The 14,858-nt window shown below is 36.8% G+C and overlaps 1 protein-coding gene across 1 annotated transcript; it reads right to left on the bottom strand.

The window, feature by feature from the left end:
- Positions 1-270: 270 nt before the first annotated feature.
- Positions 271-2,550, bottom strand: LOC106299415 (cullin-1-like). The gene has a single exon (XM_013735509.1). The coding sequence runs from the start codon at positions 2,512-2,514 to the stop codon at positions 403-405; it is 2,112 nt and encodes a 703-aa protein (XP_013590963.1). The 5' UTR covers positions 2,515-2,550; the 3' UTR covers positions 271-402.
- Positions 2,551-14,858: the final 12,308 nt, after the last annotated feature.

The raw sequence follows: 14,858 nt of genomic DNA, 5'->3' as shown, positions 1-14,858 counted from the left end.
GACACATTGGTGAATTTATCTGGTATATTAATTAAGAGCTTTAGTATCATTCTATTATAATACTCTAAAAACTCAGATTTCCATAAGTAGCTTATTGTAGTTTCTGAACCCAAATCATACAGTTGTGACTCTATTAACAAAAGGGTTAAGAATCATAGAACACAGTTTGTAAAGCTAACGAAGACCCAGAAAACATAATCTCGACTTTTTATTAGAACCAGCTCCAGTTCCAATCATATCCAAAAAACAAACCGCCATAAAGGTCAATTGCATCCCAAGAAAAAAACATGACCGTGTTTAAAAAAAAAACAGGAAAGCAAAATTAAACAACCAACAAGACGATGATATTGTTTTTAGGATAGTGTTCCTATGGAATAGACTACCAGATATATGCTTTGTTCCCTAAGCCAAGTACCTAAACATGTTAGGATTCATCTTGTCCCTCTCCAAATAATCTCTTGCTATTAATTCCTCTATACGTGTTTTAATCGCTTTAACATCAGGCTTGAACATCCCACTAAGTTGCTTGACACATTCAGAAACAAGTTGTTCATGTCCCAATACTTTCTTGCCCTTCATGATCCTGACAATAGAAGCCTCAATTGCATAGCGCCTGTCGTTATTAACATATTCAACAACTTTCTTCCGTTCATCAACATGAGAGAGAGGAATCTTTACTCCGCCCGTTCTAGAGGTAAATTTGGAGTTGACTTCAAAAACATCAGTCTTGGAGACAGTCTCTGTGGCTGGCTCCTTGATAAGAACCTTGTATTTAGCACATGACAAGGAATGAAGCACCCACACAAGATCTTCATGGCGTAGGTTCAGTTGAGTTTGGATGTCAGTGTAGTTCAGTTTGTCCCTTGTGTTAAAAAGCAGAAGCACAGCAGCCTGGTGAGTCGACACGATCAAATCAATGGGCTTTTGATCGAACTTTCCGTTGATGTGACAAGTTTCTAGTGAGTGGAGCCAAGTAAGTTTCCTACGTTTGTGTTTGGTTTCATAAAACACTTTGAAAATTTCAACACACTTGACCATTTCACTAGGTAGATTCACGTCAAACGTTTTGTAACTTGGCCAAACACTAGTTGTAAGAAGAGTGACGCTCAAATCAATCCCTGGTTTTGCAGCAGGGTTATTGGCTACATACTCATCGAAGCTGTTTTGGTTTTGTCTTGACAATGTCAAATCTGTCACCATTCCCTCCATCTTATAAGTAAAATTCCCACCAAACTGTTGTTTGAGCTTTGTAATGATTCCTCTCTCATGATCATCACTAGCATCACGATTCAATAGCAGCCTACGTGCCAGCTTCTTCTTGTAAAACTCTGCAAAAAGATCCTTGTCATCACTTATATACGCAAGAAACTTGACCACCTTCTCAATAGCTTCATCACTCAGCTCCTCACTTGCCCATTTCTTGAGAATTATAATTCTGTCACAAATTGTTGCCAGTGATTCATCACTTAAAGAGCTTCCAGACACTGCTTTGCTACAAAAAAACTTAAATGCCTCTTTCAAGGACTTGTGAAAGATGGTTTGATTCTCGAGACACTTTGTGACATAGACTATGTACTTATCATGTACCTCAATCACTTTTCTGATTGCAGCCGTGTCTTGACCATCTGTGTCTTCAACATGCTGCTTGAATATGTTTGTTATAGGTTCCAAGCCTCCCGCAATTTCCCTGAACTCTGAGTGCTTTTTCTCAAGAAGCTTGTTGGCATACACTACAAACAACTCATGCTCTACTATTTTAACCAGCTTTGGCTCACTGCTTGCGTAAAGGTAGTGAGACACTCTCTTCTTCTCCTTCTTTACACATTCTTCAGACTTCCGAATGTAATCAAAGTAAGAATATTCTTGAATCCATCTTGATGCCTTGCGAGAATAGTAAGACGCTGTACCTTCAAGCATGAAGCTCTCCAAATCTTGTTCGTATCTTTTCATCTTACCCATTCCAATCTCTACATAAATGTCTTTAACGTTTTCAAGTAACGCCCTATCAATACCAGTATCATCACCTTCTCGTTCTTTATCAACTATAGCTATCACAGCTTCTCTGACCCTGAGTTGCAACGTGTTATAAACCATGTCAACGAAGCATGCTAATCCAACTTCTTCTAGAGATAGGAGTGAGTTGCGAACAACGAAGTAACGGTCAACATAGTGGAAGATCCTGGATAGGCGTCTAACCATCTTTTTATGGATAGAACATCTTTCAAGAAGCACTCGCAGCAACATATATTCATCGTCATAGGTCTTCCTTAGAGCAGGCAAAACTGTCGACTTAGTATATTCCTCAACTACTTCACGGTACTTGTTGTAAAGCTTCTCTGCGTGATCATGAGGAGGTTTCTGGGTGCACATAACGTAGACAGTCGTGTAAAGGTTTATATATTGCTCACTATTAAGTGAGTGCCCAGGAAGTCCTTCCACATGCTTTTCCAGCTTAGTGATACCAATCTGCATACTTCTCCATCCTTGCGCAAAGTCAATCGTCCTGGCCATCATGCAGAAATTAAAGTGCAACGGCAGAGCTTTTGTGGTCGAGAGATATGCCAAGAGAGAATCAAAACCCTAAAATTGTTCAGGATATCTTCTCTATATAGATATCCTCTTTTTATTTAAAATAATATGTCAATTCATTATTAATAGAAAAGGAAACAAGTGAACTTTATTCACATGGTAACAAGTAAAGTCGATTTAAATAAGAAGAGGAAAATCCGACTTATAAAAGGAATTCATTGTTTGTAACTTTTGTTCTGTTAATTTATACAGAGATAAAATAGTTGGTATTGGGTATTCCACCTGCTTTTTCTAAGAAAAAGATTTTATCGTTTGAGAAATTTTGATATAGACGCCGCCGCCAATCTTTTGAGCAGTTTAGTTATTTTTTTTCTTTTTCTTATGACAAAAAGAAAAAATCTCTCATTTGATATTCATAAATAACTAACCTGCTCAAAAATACTGTGTTAATTCTTATGTTGGTTAATTGCAAAGATATCTTTAATGAATTAAAATATTATATATAATTACCATTATTAAGAACTATTTAATAATTTGTGCAATTTAAATTTTTTAATATATGTTTCTTTTTTTATATTTTTCCAAATGAAATATATAATAAAAAGTAAATATTCATCTGATAAAAACGAAATCTATAATTTTATTTGTGAATTGATTTTTCGCAATCGAACTTCCACGTCAAAAGTAACACATGTTAATGTCATTGATACACTTAATCAATAATTAATTTCATTTATTATATTATTAACTATTCTTTCTATTTTTATTAATTTTGGATAATAACACAATAAATAATAATTTTGGATAATGGTAAGGGAAATTGCCTAAAAAATCACATTTCTAATACCACTTTTCATGTTTACTTTAAACATATTTACCTTCAATTTTAAAGAGGTAACTAGACACTTATAACCCTTGAGTTAACTAATATAGACTTAGGATTTAGAGTTGAGGGGAGAAGGTTTGGAAGGTGAAGTTTATGATTTAAATAAATATTTAAGTAAATATTTAAATTTTTAGAAATTATTTTTTAAATAGTTTCAAAAAGAAAATTAGAAAATATTGAAAAAATTATCAACAAAATTATAAAAAGTTCGAATTTAAAAACTATAAAAACTATTATATTTTTTATTTTTATTATTTATTTGTTTTTATTTTTATTATTTATTTAAATAATTATTTATATTTAGATATTAATAAAGCAATGGGTATAATAGTCTTTTATAATGGAGAAGATATTTGTAAAAATGTCCATTTAATGAAGATAAACATGAATAATAGTACCAACAATGTGGTAAACATGAAATTCTCCCTAATGATAACATAGATTTCAGAATATTTAGGATTGGAAGGATCTGATCATCGGCTAGTAATGGCTTATCGTGAGGATAAAGTACCCAGACAACAGAGTCAATTTTGGTTTGATAAAAGATGTATTGGACAAGATGGTTTAACGGAATCCATTGGTAGAGGCTGTGTAGATTCAGAGGAAGGCAGTTCGAAGAATTTTGTTACAAAAGTTAGTAATTGTCGTTATGAAATTGCTAGATGGCGTAAGAATAATACACCATATGGGAAAGAGAAAATTAGCGAGCTTCAACAAAATTTGGAAGAAATACAAACCGATAACAATAGAACTCAGGAGGAAATAATGGATGTCTCTAGGAAACTACATGAAGTGTACAAGGATGAGAAGGAATCCTGGCAACAAAAGAGAAGAACTATGTGGCATACATCAAGAGATCTAAACACCAACTTTTATCATGCTTTAAGGAAACAACGCCGTACTCGCAATAGGATTGTCGGTTTACACGATGCATATGGATATTGGATAACAGGGGAAAAAGAAGTAGAAAAGGTTGCAGTGGACTATTTTGATAATCTATTCAGTACCACTTCTCTCTCAGATTTTGAAAGTTTTTTGGAAGAGATCACACCAAGCATCACTTATCAGATGAATCAGCGGTTGATTAGGATAGCAATAGAAGAAGAGGTAAGACAAACTTTGTTTATGATGCACCCAGAAAAAGCCCATGGGCCGGATGGCATGACATCACTTTTCTTCCAGCACTCTTGGCCTATTATAAAGAATGACCTGAATGATATGGTCAATAATTTCTTGCTCTCACGGATAATGGATACAAGGTTAAACATTACAAATATTTTTCTCATTCCTAAAACGGAGAGGCCTTGAAGGATGACGGATCTACGGCCGATTAGTCTACGCAATGTAGGATATAAGATTTTTTCTAAGGTGTTATGCAAGAAATTTAAGGCCTGCCTACCCACACTTATTTCGAAAACACAATCGGGTTTGGTTTTGTAGCTGGAAGTTGATTTCGGAAAATATCCTTATATCACAATAGATTTTCATGGTTTAAGGACTAATAAGTCATGCCATAACAAGTTTATGGCCATAAAAACATATATGAGGAAAGCGTCCCAAATTGCGAACATTAAAAAAGCTGAGAGAGAGAGAGAAACAACTAACATGAATAAAGGTTGCAAGGGTCTGCCCTTCGATTCGATATCTCATTTGCTATTTGCAGATGATAGTCTTTTTTTTATTAAGGCACAAAAAGATGAGTGTCAAACTATTATCAGGATTTTAAAGGAGTATGAGGCAACATCGGGCCAACTGATAAATTTCCAAATTCAATTTGGACATAAGATTGAGGAACCCATTCGGCAGAAGCTTCGAGATATTTTAGGGATTTAGAACATATGTGGGATGGTTCATATTTGGGAATGCGATAAAATTTGGGGGATCAAAGACAAAAGTTTTTGTTTTTATCTAACACCGTTTAAATAATCGGGTTAATGGATGGACTTTTCAATTATTCACCAAATGGGGAAACAAAGTGATTATAAAATCAGCATTTACTGCTTTACCAAATCACGTAATGTCTTGTTTTCGTCTACCAAAGGTCGTAACAAATAAATTGACGAGTGCAGTGGCACAATTTTGGTTCAGTTCATAGGGAAATACAAAAGGCATGCACTGGAAATCATGGGACAAATTATATAATCGTAAGGATGAAGGATGGCTGGGGTTTAAGATCTTACGGATTTCAACACGGCCATAATTGGAAAGCAATTTTGGCACTTGATAGAGAAACCAAATGCATTATTTCCTCTCGTATTCAAAGGACGGTACTTTAGGAAGGACTCACCCCGTGAACCGATTAGATCATATTCATCGTCATATGGCTGGCGCAGTATCGTCTCTGCTAGATCTTTGGTTAGCTAAAGACTAATCAAAAAGGTTGGATTCAGTATGGAATAATCCTTTGCTTCTAATCTCTCGCCCGAGACCATCAAATAGAAATCAACACAACCTTTACCCTGATCTTACAGTGGAATCTTTTATCAACGTAACTTCGCAAACATTGAATTTACAGGCAATTTAGTCTTTTGTGGATCCCAAAGATGCGAAGATTATAGAAAGCATACCATTGAGCTGGAAAAATATAGAAGATAAAGATGTATGACACTTCACCTATAATGAGAAATACACATGAAATCTGGATATATACATATTTCAAATGAAGAACTAAATTAATGAAATAAAACTAATAAAACTTAGTTCAACTAGAATCAAAAGTAATAGTGCTTTAATTTGAAGAAATATGTGTAACTCAATATAACCCGCAATGAGTAACTTAAACAATCTAAGTTTTTATGCCCAACTCAAAAGTCTAAATGCAGAAAAAAACTAATAAAATTTAAATCTATCGCAGCACAAAAAATATTATGGTTAAACTTAGAGAAATAAATAAAGTTCAATATAGCAAAGTAATAATCAATTCAACTAGATATTATATATTCAAATTTCATATCTAATTAAAATAATATAATATTATTCATAAAATAATTACAATTTAAATTAGATATTAATAATTTTATAATATATTTATTTTGTAAAAATATATGTCTTTGCATGAGCACAAAAAATCACTTTGTTATTTTATATAGAGAAATTAGATGGGACATACACGGAAGAAACCAAAATTAGCTAAATACATGTTTCCTGTTTAGACCATTATGCACTTTTTATTAAACCCAAAACACCCATATTCTCCTATAATGCTATGTAATCATATGATAGATTTGCTGTCAGAAATAAGAAGATGTAAGTACGTATATCTTGATATAATTACTATACCTACTATATACAAAGACTGAAAAAATAAGTGAAAAGTCTCTATTCACATATCTTAAAAAATAGCTTTTTGTATTCAAGAGACATATCTTTCCCAAGCGAAAGACATCCGCGAGCATCTTATGTAAGTATCAACTATATAACCTTTTTATTTTTGATAATCTCCATTTTCCCTAGTTTAATATCGTTTTCTGTAAATATGAACTATATAACCTTTCTAATTTCCATTTTTTTCCAATTGTCTTCTTTCACAGTTTCAGTTTCATGCTCTATTTTTTTCTTCTTCGGATTGTTGAAGAAAAATATGAGATTTGGTTTATGTTCGTCAGGGAAACACTATGCATGTCTCTTCAAGAGTTCATGAGTGTCACCAGTTGTCAAGAGTTTGTGAGTGGCACATGTCAAATTAAGTATGAACCCATGGGACACCGAAAACCTAGACAACGAATTAGAGATGACAATCATGGACCTGGACCGCGGGCCTGGTCCGTAAAGACTGTTGCGAAACAGTATTGGGACGAGGTTTTCTATGCCCGTAAATTTGCGGGCCTCACGGGACGGGTCTTTGCGAGACTAGGCCTTTTGCGGGATGGGCCGAAACGGGTCATGCGTGTACATGGACCCGTATTTTTTTCCTTCATTTCTTATGTTACCTGAAAAAACGAGAAAGAGAGTGAGAAGAAAGCGATTCTTGTGACTTTCCCCCCAGAAAACATAAGAAGTTCTGGCGATGATGATTAGAGCTCCGGTGATGATGATTCGAGCTCCGGGGATGACGACTCCAGCTTCAGCGATGACGATTCGAGCTCTGGTGGTGTTTTGATTTGGTTTTCTCTTTTTATTACACACAACTATGAATTACTTTATTACAATGTGATATTTCTTGTTTAAGTTGATTGGTTTTGTTTTCACTACTGTGAAGTGGTGTTTTTCTTAAATTAAATTTGGTTACAATGGTGTTGTTTAGGAGAAAAGTTAGTTGTATATCACGTCACTTGTATAATTTGGCAAAGTGATTTACGATTTTTTTTGCAATCCAAATAATTAAAAAAAAAATGGTTTGATGAAGATATACAACACTTGAGCCAAATTATTACAAAGACAACATATCAATCAGATTCAAACTTAATAAAAGCTTATACTGATAACAAAAGAATGCTTTTAACTCAAGAATGGTTCACAAACGGAGCTTTGTGGCATTGATTTTGATAAGGCTTTAATGAGCTCTATTCAACTCTCTTACACAACTCTTTTACTTGAACATTCATGAAAGAAGTTGTAACAGGCGGTTTGATAAGGAGACATCCCGCGGGACGGCCCGCGAATGCCTATATATTCTGCGGTACGGGTTTGGGCCGGCATTTTGAAGACCACAGTCCGTGCGGGACAGGCCCGTTGTGACTCGCTCGACGACTAACCCACCGCGGTACGGAACGGAACGAGATGGGTAAACATGTTTGACATCTCTACAACGAATGTAAGTTACGTCTTAAGTCTCTAGTTATCTATTTTCTTAGTTACGAGGTTTGAATTATATTGAGTGTTATTCATTCCAGGAAGCAACATCTACTTAATTAGATATCAACATATATTGTCTCATTACTAATAGACGAAAGCTTGAGTTGTTAACTTCTACCGTCTAATTTTCATGTTACCAATATAACGTAGACTTTATCTTTTCTCTTAAACTTAGCTGAAAAGATATTGCTTAGCTACTTGTTGGCATCCTCCAACTTGGTCATGATATTAGTTAATTGGTAACTTATCTTATATTTGATATTTATAACTATAGACGATATCTACTTAGTTAGATGCTAACATATATTGTGCCCATTATTTATAGCTGAAAACATAAGACGTTAACTTCTATTGTTTATTAACATGTTAATAACATAAAATAGACTTTAACTTTTCTCTTAACTGTTAACTGAAATTATATATACTTGGTTAAATTGGCTATATGTATGATGTCTTTAGCTATAGGTTTAATTTTCCTGAAATATTGACGATAATTGTATAGACTAGGAGAGCTTAGAATCTGAGTTAATTATGGGTTTAATGTTTTACATGAAAGTAATGTTTAAAGTTGATGATGTAAGAAGCTGCATGCTAGTTGAAACCAAAGTTGTGTGGGAATGATGCATAGTGTTGACAAGATTGTGCAGATGATGAAAATAAAGAAGTAATCAAGATATTGTTCTAGTTCGTTCCAGGTACGGATGTCTCCCCAAGAGATTGTGAGTGTCACATGTAGCTTTAACGACGTGTCTCCGCCATAATCACTGGTGAATCATGGAGAGCTTTAGGTAAACTATGTTGGTATTCCATTAGGAGAGGGTCTCCTTATATACATACGTGAGATCTTTCCCAACAATATTGGTACTTATCTATAATACTTACATCATTATCTACATATTATTCTCCACAGCCTTAGGACTTATCTATACATATCTTAACACTCCCCTTCAAGTTGGAGAGTGTAAGTCACAAACTCCCAACTTGGACAGAATGTAGTCAAAGCTATATCTTCCCAAACCTTTGGTAAGTATATCAGCCAGCTGCTCTGTAGTCCGCACATGTCGTGTAGTTATAAGCTTACTCTTCACAGCATCTCGTACAGCATGAGAATCGGACTCAATGTGCTTCGTTCGTTCATGAAACACTGGGTTAGCTGCGATATATATTGCTGACTTTCTATCACAATACATGTCCATTGGACCATTCTGGTAAACTCCAAAGTCCACGAGCAATCGCTTCATCCACTTCAGTTCCTTAAGGGCATCGGACATGGCCCTATACTCAGTTTCTGCGGACGAATGCGATACGGTATCCTGTTCTTAGTTTTCCACACGACCGGCGAGCCACCAATCTGGACCACAAACGCAGATAGAGATCGCCGAGTGCGAGGACATGAGTTCCAGTCAGAGTCGCACCAGATTTGTACTCGAAGCGAACTCTCGGAAGTTAACATAATGCCTTGACCAGGCGTTCTTTTAAGGTATCGAAGGACTCTCACCACAACATCCCAGTGACCTCGGCGAGGTTAGTGCATGACCTGCGACAACACAGCACTGCGTAGCAAAGCTCCGGACGTGTGATGGTTAAGTAAACCAGACGACCCACCACACGTCGAAAACGAACTGGTTCTTCATAAAAAGGACTATCATCAGAGAGTAACGAGTGATTCTGCTCCACCGGAATGGACAGAGGTTTGCACCCAAGAAGTCCAGCGTCTGCAATGATATCCAAAACGTACTTTCTTTGTGAGAGGAAGAAACCACCTGTCCCTCTTGCTACTTCAATACCTAGAAAATACTTAGCTTTCCCAAGGTCTTTCATACGAAAACAGTTGCAGAGATACTCCTTAAACTTCACCAACATAGTTAAGTCACTACTGCATATGATCAGATCGTCGACATATATAAGGACTCGCACACTGTCTTTGCCTCTGATGTAAGTGAATAGCGAGGAGTCTTCGTAAGATTGTATGAAACCAAACTTTAACAGCGCTTGACTCAACTTTGCGAACCAACACCGGGGAGCCTGTTTGAGCCCATACAAGGACTTGCGAAGCCTGCAAACCAGCGTTGGATCATCAGTCTTGTACCCTGGTGGCGGTCGCATATAGACTTCCTCCTCTAGGTCGCCATGGAGGAATGCATTGCACACATCCATTTGATGAACCTCCCATCCTTTAACGGCAGCAATTTAAAACAGAGTACGGACCGTCGTGATCTTAGCTACAGGAGCAAATGTCTCACCATAATCTACTCATTTGACTTGTATGTTCCCACACACCACAACTCGTGCTTTTGCTCTTTCTATCGTACCATCGGCATTGAATTTGAGTTATAGACCCACATGCTTGTAAGAGCGGTTTTTCCTGGTGGAAGATGTGTAAGATCCCATGTCCGTTGGCCTTTAAGAGACGTGATTTCGCTAGACATCGCATTGCGCCAGATCTCATCCTCCATCGCTTCTTTGAAACTTTTCGGCTCAACCCCAGCTGATACCGCTGCTAAGAACACACGGTGATACGTAGAAAACATGTCGTCTGTAATGCAGTGTTCAATGGGATAGAGGATACCTGGACGCATTTCAGAAGACCCGGAACCGGTTAACTTAGAAGATGTATGTTTATCGGGGGTTGTCAATGCAGTGGCATTGTAAGTGACATAGTCTTTTAGACGAACAGAAGTGGATTTTTGACGGTGTCCTCTTCCTAACTCAACAGGACCTGCGACATTTGTTACTTCTTCTTGTGTCACAGACTCGACTGGTACCGTAGCTTCTGTTTCGACTGCTGGTATTACTGGTGCTTCAACCGTTGTTTCACTGCTCCCCTTGGATTCAAGACTGTCATCACCACTCCCCTTGGACTCAAGACCGTCATCAGCAGGAGCAGTAGTAATGGGGATCGGAACAGAGGCTTCGGTTTCTTCTTCACAATAAGGAAAACTCGTCTCAACAAAGACAACATCTTGTGACACCAGAAACTCTTTGGTCTCAAGATCATACAAACGCCACCCCTTCTTTCCGTAAGGATACCCTACAAAGATACACATTCGGCTCCTCTCCCCGAACTTGTCTTTATCTCTAGTGTACTTACTAGCATAACATAAACACCCAAACGTCTTGATGGTAGCATAAGAAGGCTTCTCTCCATATAAGCACTCGTAGGAAGACTTTCCGTGCAACAGGCTAGAAGGTGTTCAGTTAATCACATGAGCAGCTGTCAGTACACTTTCCCCCCCAAAACTTTGTGGGTAAATTCGACTGGAACAATAATGATCTAGACACATTCAAGATGTGCTTGTGTTTCCTCTCAACTCTCCCGTTCTGCTGAGGAGTTGCCACACACGAAGTCTGATGGAGAATACAATTCTCTCTGAAATAGTGTGATAGACATAGGAACTCCGATCCATTATCTGATCGAACTATTTTAACAAGCTTTCCAAACTGCCAATGAACCATGGTACAAAAATTTGGCAGTACCGTGCGAACCTCGCTTTTCTCAAGTAACAAGAAAATCCACACGGCCCGTGAATAATCGTCAACGATCGTCAAAAAATAAGTTGCACCACACGATGAACGAGCTCTGTAAGGACCCAAGAGGTCTACGTGAATCAAACCAAAACTTTCAGATGCTTTATTATAACTTTCATTAAAAACTTCTCGAGTTTGTTTCGACTTAAAACATACTTCACATCCACCAAACTTTTCATGAATGTTCTTAACACCAACAATAAAAGGTAAAAATCCTAAAACACCATAAGCAAGATGCCCCAAACGCCTGTGCCACAAAGCTTGATCCTCTGCGGCTCTCACTCTGTGACTCCTAGCGGTCGTCACTCCCCGATAAACATAAACACCATTCTTTACTTCACCGGCTCCAATCAGGGTCCTCGTAAAACGGTCCTGCAATATGCACAATGTGTCAGTGAAAACTGCGAAACAACCAGTTTGGTTTAACATCTTAGCAACAGACAACAAATTGCAGTTCAAGCTTGGAACAAATAACACATTCTCCAAGGATATATCTTTAGATAGAGACAAACAACCACACTTGGTTGCATACACCACACTCCCATCAACAAACGAGACAGGGACTGGTGGAATAAATTTTACTGATTCGAGAACATGAATGTCACCAGTCATGTGGTGTGATGCTCCTGAGTCAAGTATTACTTCACCGGTTTGAACCTTACCGTTCAAACGATCAGGAATAGGCATAGGTTTTTGTTGTTCGAGCAACTGCGTAAGTGAAGCCCATTGCTCGGGAGTAAACGGCGGGAAAGCACCAGTCGCTGGTGGTGCTTGTGCAGCATTAGACCGGTACTGAGACTGTTGCTGCTAAGCAGAGTTTCCTCGTCCTCCTCGACCCCGCATAGAAGATCCTCCTCTGCCTCTTGATCCTCTGTTTCCACGATCAGCTTGATTCGGATTCTTTTCCAACCACCAATCAGGAAAGCCAATAATCTGCCAGCACTCCTTCTTATCGTGGCCACCGCGACCACAATGCGAGCACACAAGCGCAGAACGTCCACAAGACAAAGCAGTTGTATTGAAACTGGTCACCAGTTCCTGTTCTGTTTTGGCACTAAAACCAACTGCCTCTGTTTTAGCATATGTCCGTGTTGAAGACAACCTTCTTTCTTCACGAACCACTCGTTGATAAACGTTGTTGAGATTAGGAAGAGGCTCCATTGAGATTATGTTTGTCACCACGTTTCGAAACCTAACTTCATCAAGTCCCATTAAGAACTGATGAACACGCTCCTCTTCATGTTCCTTCACAATATTCTGCAAGGCAGAACAGGTACACTTTGGCAAGGGTTTGTAGGTGAGCAACTCTTCCCACCTAATGGACAGCTTCCCGAAATAATCCATAACACTCATACCATCTTGTTTGCACGCTGCTAGCTTTGCCCGTATCTGATGAGCACGAACCGCATTCCCGATCGAGAACCGTTGCATCAAGTCACCCCACAACTTGTGAGCATCTGACGTGAACGTCACGGTCGAGCGGATCTTGGGCGTTATTGAAGCCCTTATCCACCCAATTATCATGGAATTCACCGTATTCCACGCGTCAAGATCATCAGACTCAGCTGACGGTCTTGGTAGAGTTCCATCAATGAAACCAAATTTACGCTTAGCACGTAAGGCATTCTCCAACTCGGAGGCCCATTCAGCATAGTTCTCGCCAGTGAGCTGTACCGGAGAGATCGCAATTCCTGGATTGTCAGACGACGAGAGCACATATGGCGAAGGTATTTTCTTAACTACAGCAACTGCTGTTTCAGATTTCTCTCCCATGTTTGATCGAAAAATCTAAAAAAATTTAAAATGTGTTTGGCTCTGATACCATGTAAAGTAAACAAGAGCTTTAGGTAAACTGTGTTGGTATTCCATTAGGAGAGGGTCTCCATATATACATACGTGAGATCTTTCCCAACAATATTGGTACTTATCTATAATACTTACATCATTATCTACATATTATTCTGCACAACCTTAGGACTTATCTATACATATCTTAACAGTGAGCACAGAGGAATAGTCACCAGAGAGAAGATAAACTCGTATATTTTTCAAGATATATATATATCCATTTGTTTCTTAGCATATATATATGAACAAATGTATAACAGCTAATATACGTTGTTAGGTGATACCTCCATCTGTTTTGATTAAATTATGTTCACTTTATGCCAAGAAACTACACACATAACATAATATATACAGTCTAATATGTTCACTAGTGAATACTAATATTTATATATGATACTAAAATAAAATATATTTCCATCAAAGTAGTTTTAGACCCCCTTCACCCGTAAAACTAGAAAAAAAATTGTACTCATTGCCTAGATCACAAATTTTTGGTCCTAATATCTAATTTATAAGTAACCATGTTAGATGCCTAACATAATGGTTGGCGATTTATAAGTTAAAATGCAGGTTATACCATTACCGATTCCAATCCAAGCTGCAATATGTCTTCATAGACGATAACCTAATCCATTGGTTAAATCGTAACTTATTTATAAATATGTATGTAATCTTGTTAAATATGTCTGTTTTTTATCCAGTAAACTTATTATTTTAATATTACTTAACCACTTAACGCGGTTGTTCCATTTCTTAACAAATTGTTATCCGTTAAGCCTAATCTCCTATATATATTAAAAGAGGAGCATTACAACTTAAACTTATGAAATGACCATGTGTCATCACCACAATGATTCTTAAAATTCTTAGAGAAATATATTGGTCCATCTAAATATATAATAAGGTTTTATTACACTAACCATAAATTAATTATTAATGTTTTTAATTATTTCCTTAAATAGAAATTACATAATTTCCTACTGTTGGTAAAGTATATATGACAATTAATGATTTCAAATAATAAAGATTTGATACAAATTAATGCACCCTCTATCCTTTTTGTTTAACTTTAAGTTATTTAAATAAATTAAAAAATCACATTAAACATATAATAAAACTTTAGATTTTTATTATATTATATTTTAAATTTCTTTTAAAGTCTCACATTAAAATTTTATGATCCATGGTTTAATTTTTTTATGACAAAAAATAATTACAAAATTATATAATTAGGAAGTCTCATTTAATAAATATCAAGATTAAAAAAAAAAGG

Source organism: Brassica oleracea, chromosome C6, assembly GCF_000695525.1.
Source record: "Brassica oleracea var. oleracea cultivar TO1000 chromosome C6, BOL, whole genome shotgun sequence".
Lineage (NCBI taxonomy): Eukaryota > Viridiplantae > Streptophyta > Magnoliopsida > Brassicales > Brassicaceae > Brassica > Brassica oleracea.
This window is presented reverse-complemented; position numbering and strand designations above follow the sequence as displayed.

Bases quoted from the DNA above. Each gene is read 5' to 3' on its own strand.
- LOC106299415 (XM_013735509.1), bottom strand. From the start codon at position 2,514: ATGATGGCCAGGACGATTGACTTTGCGCAAGGATGGAGAAGTATGCAG.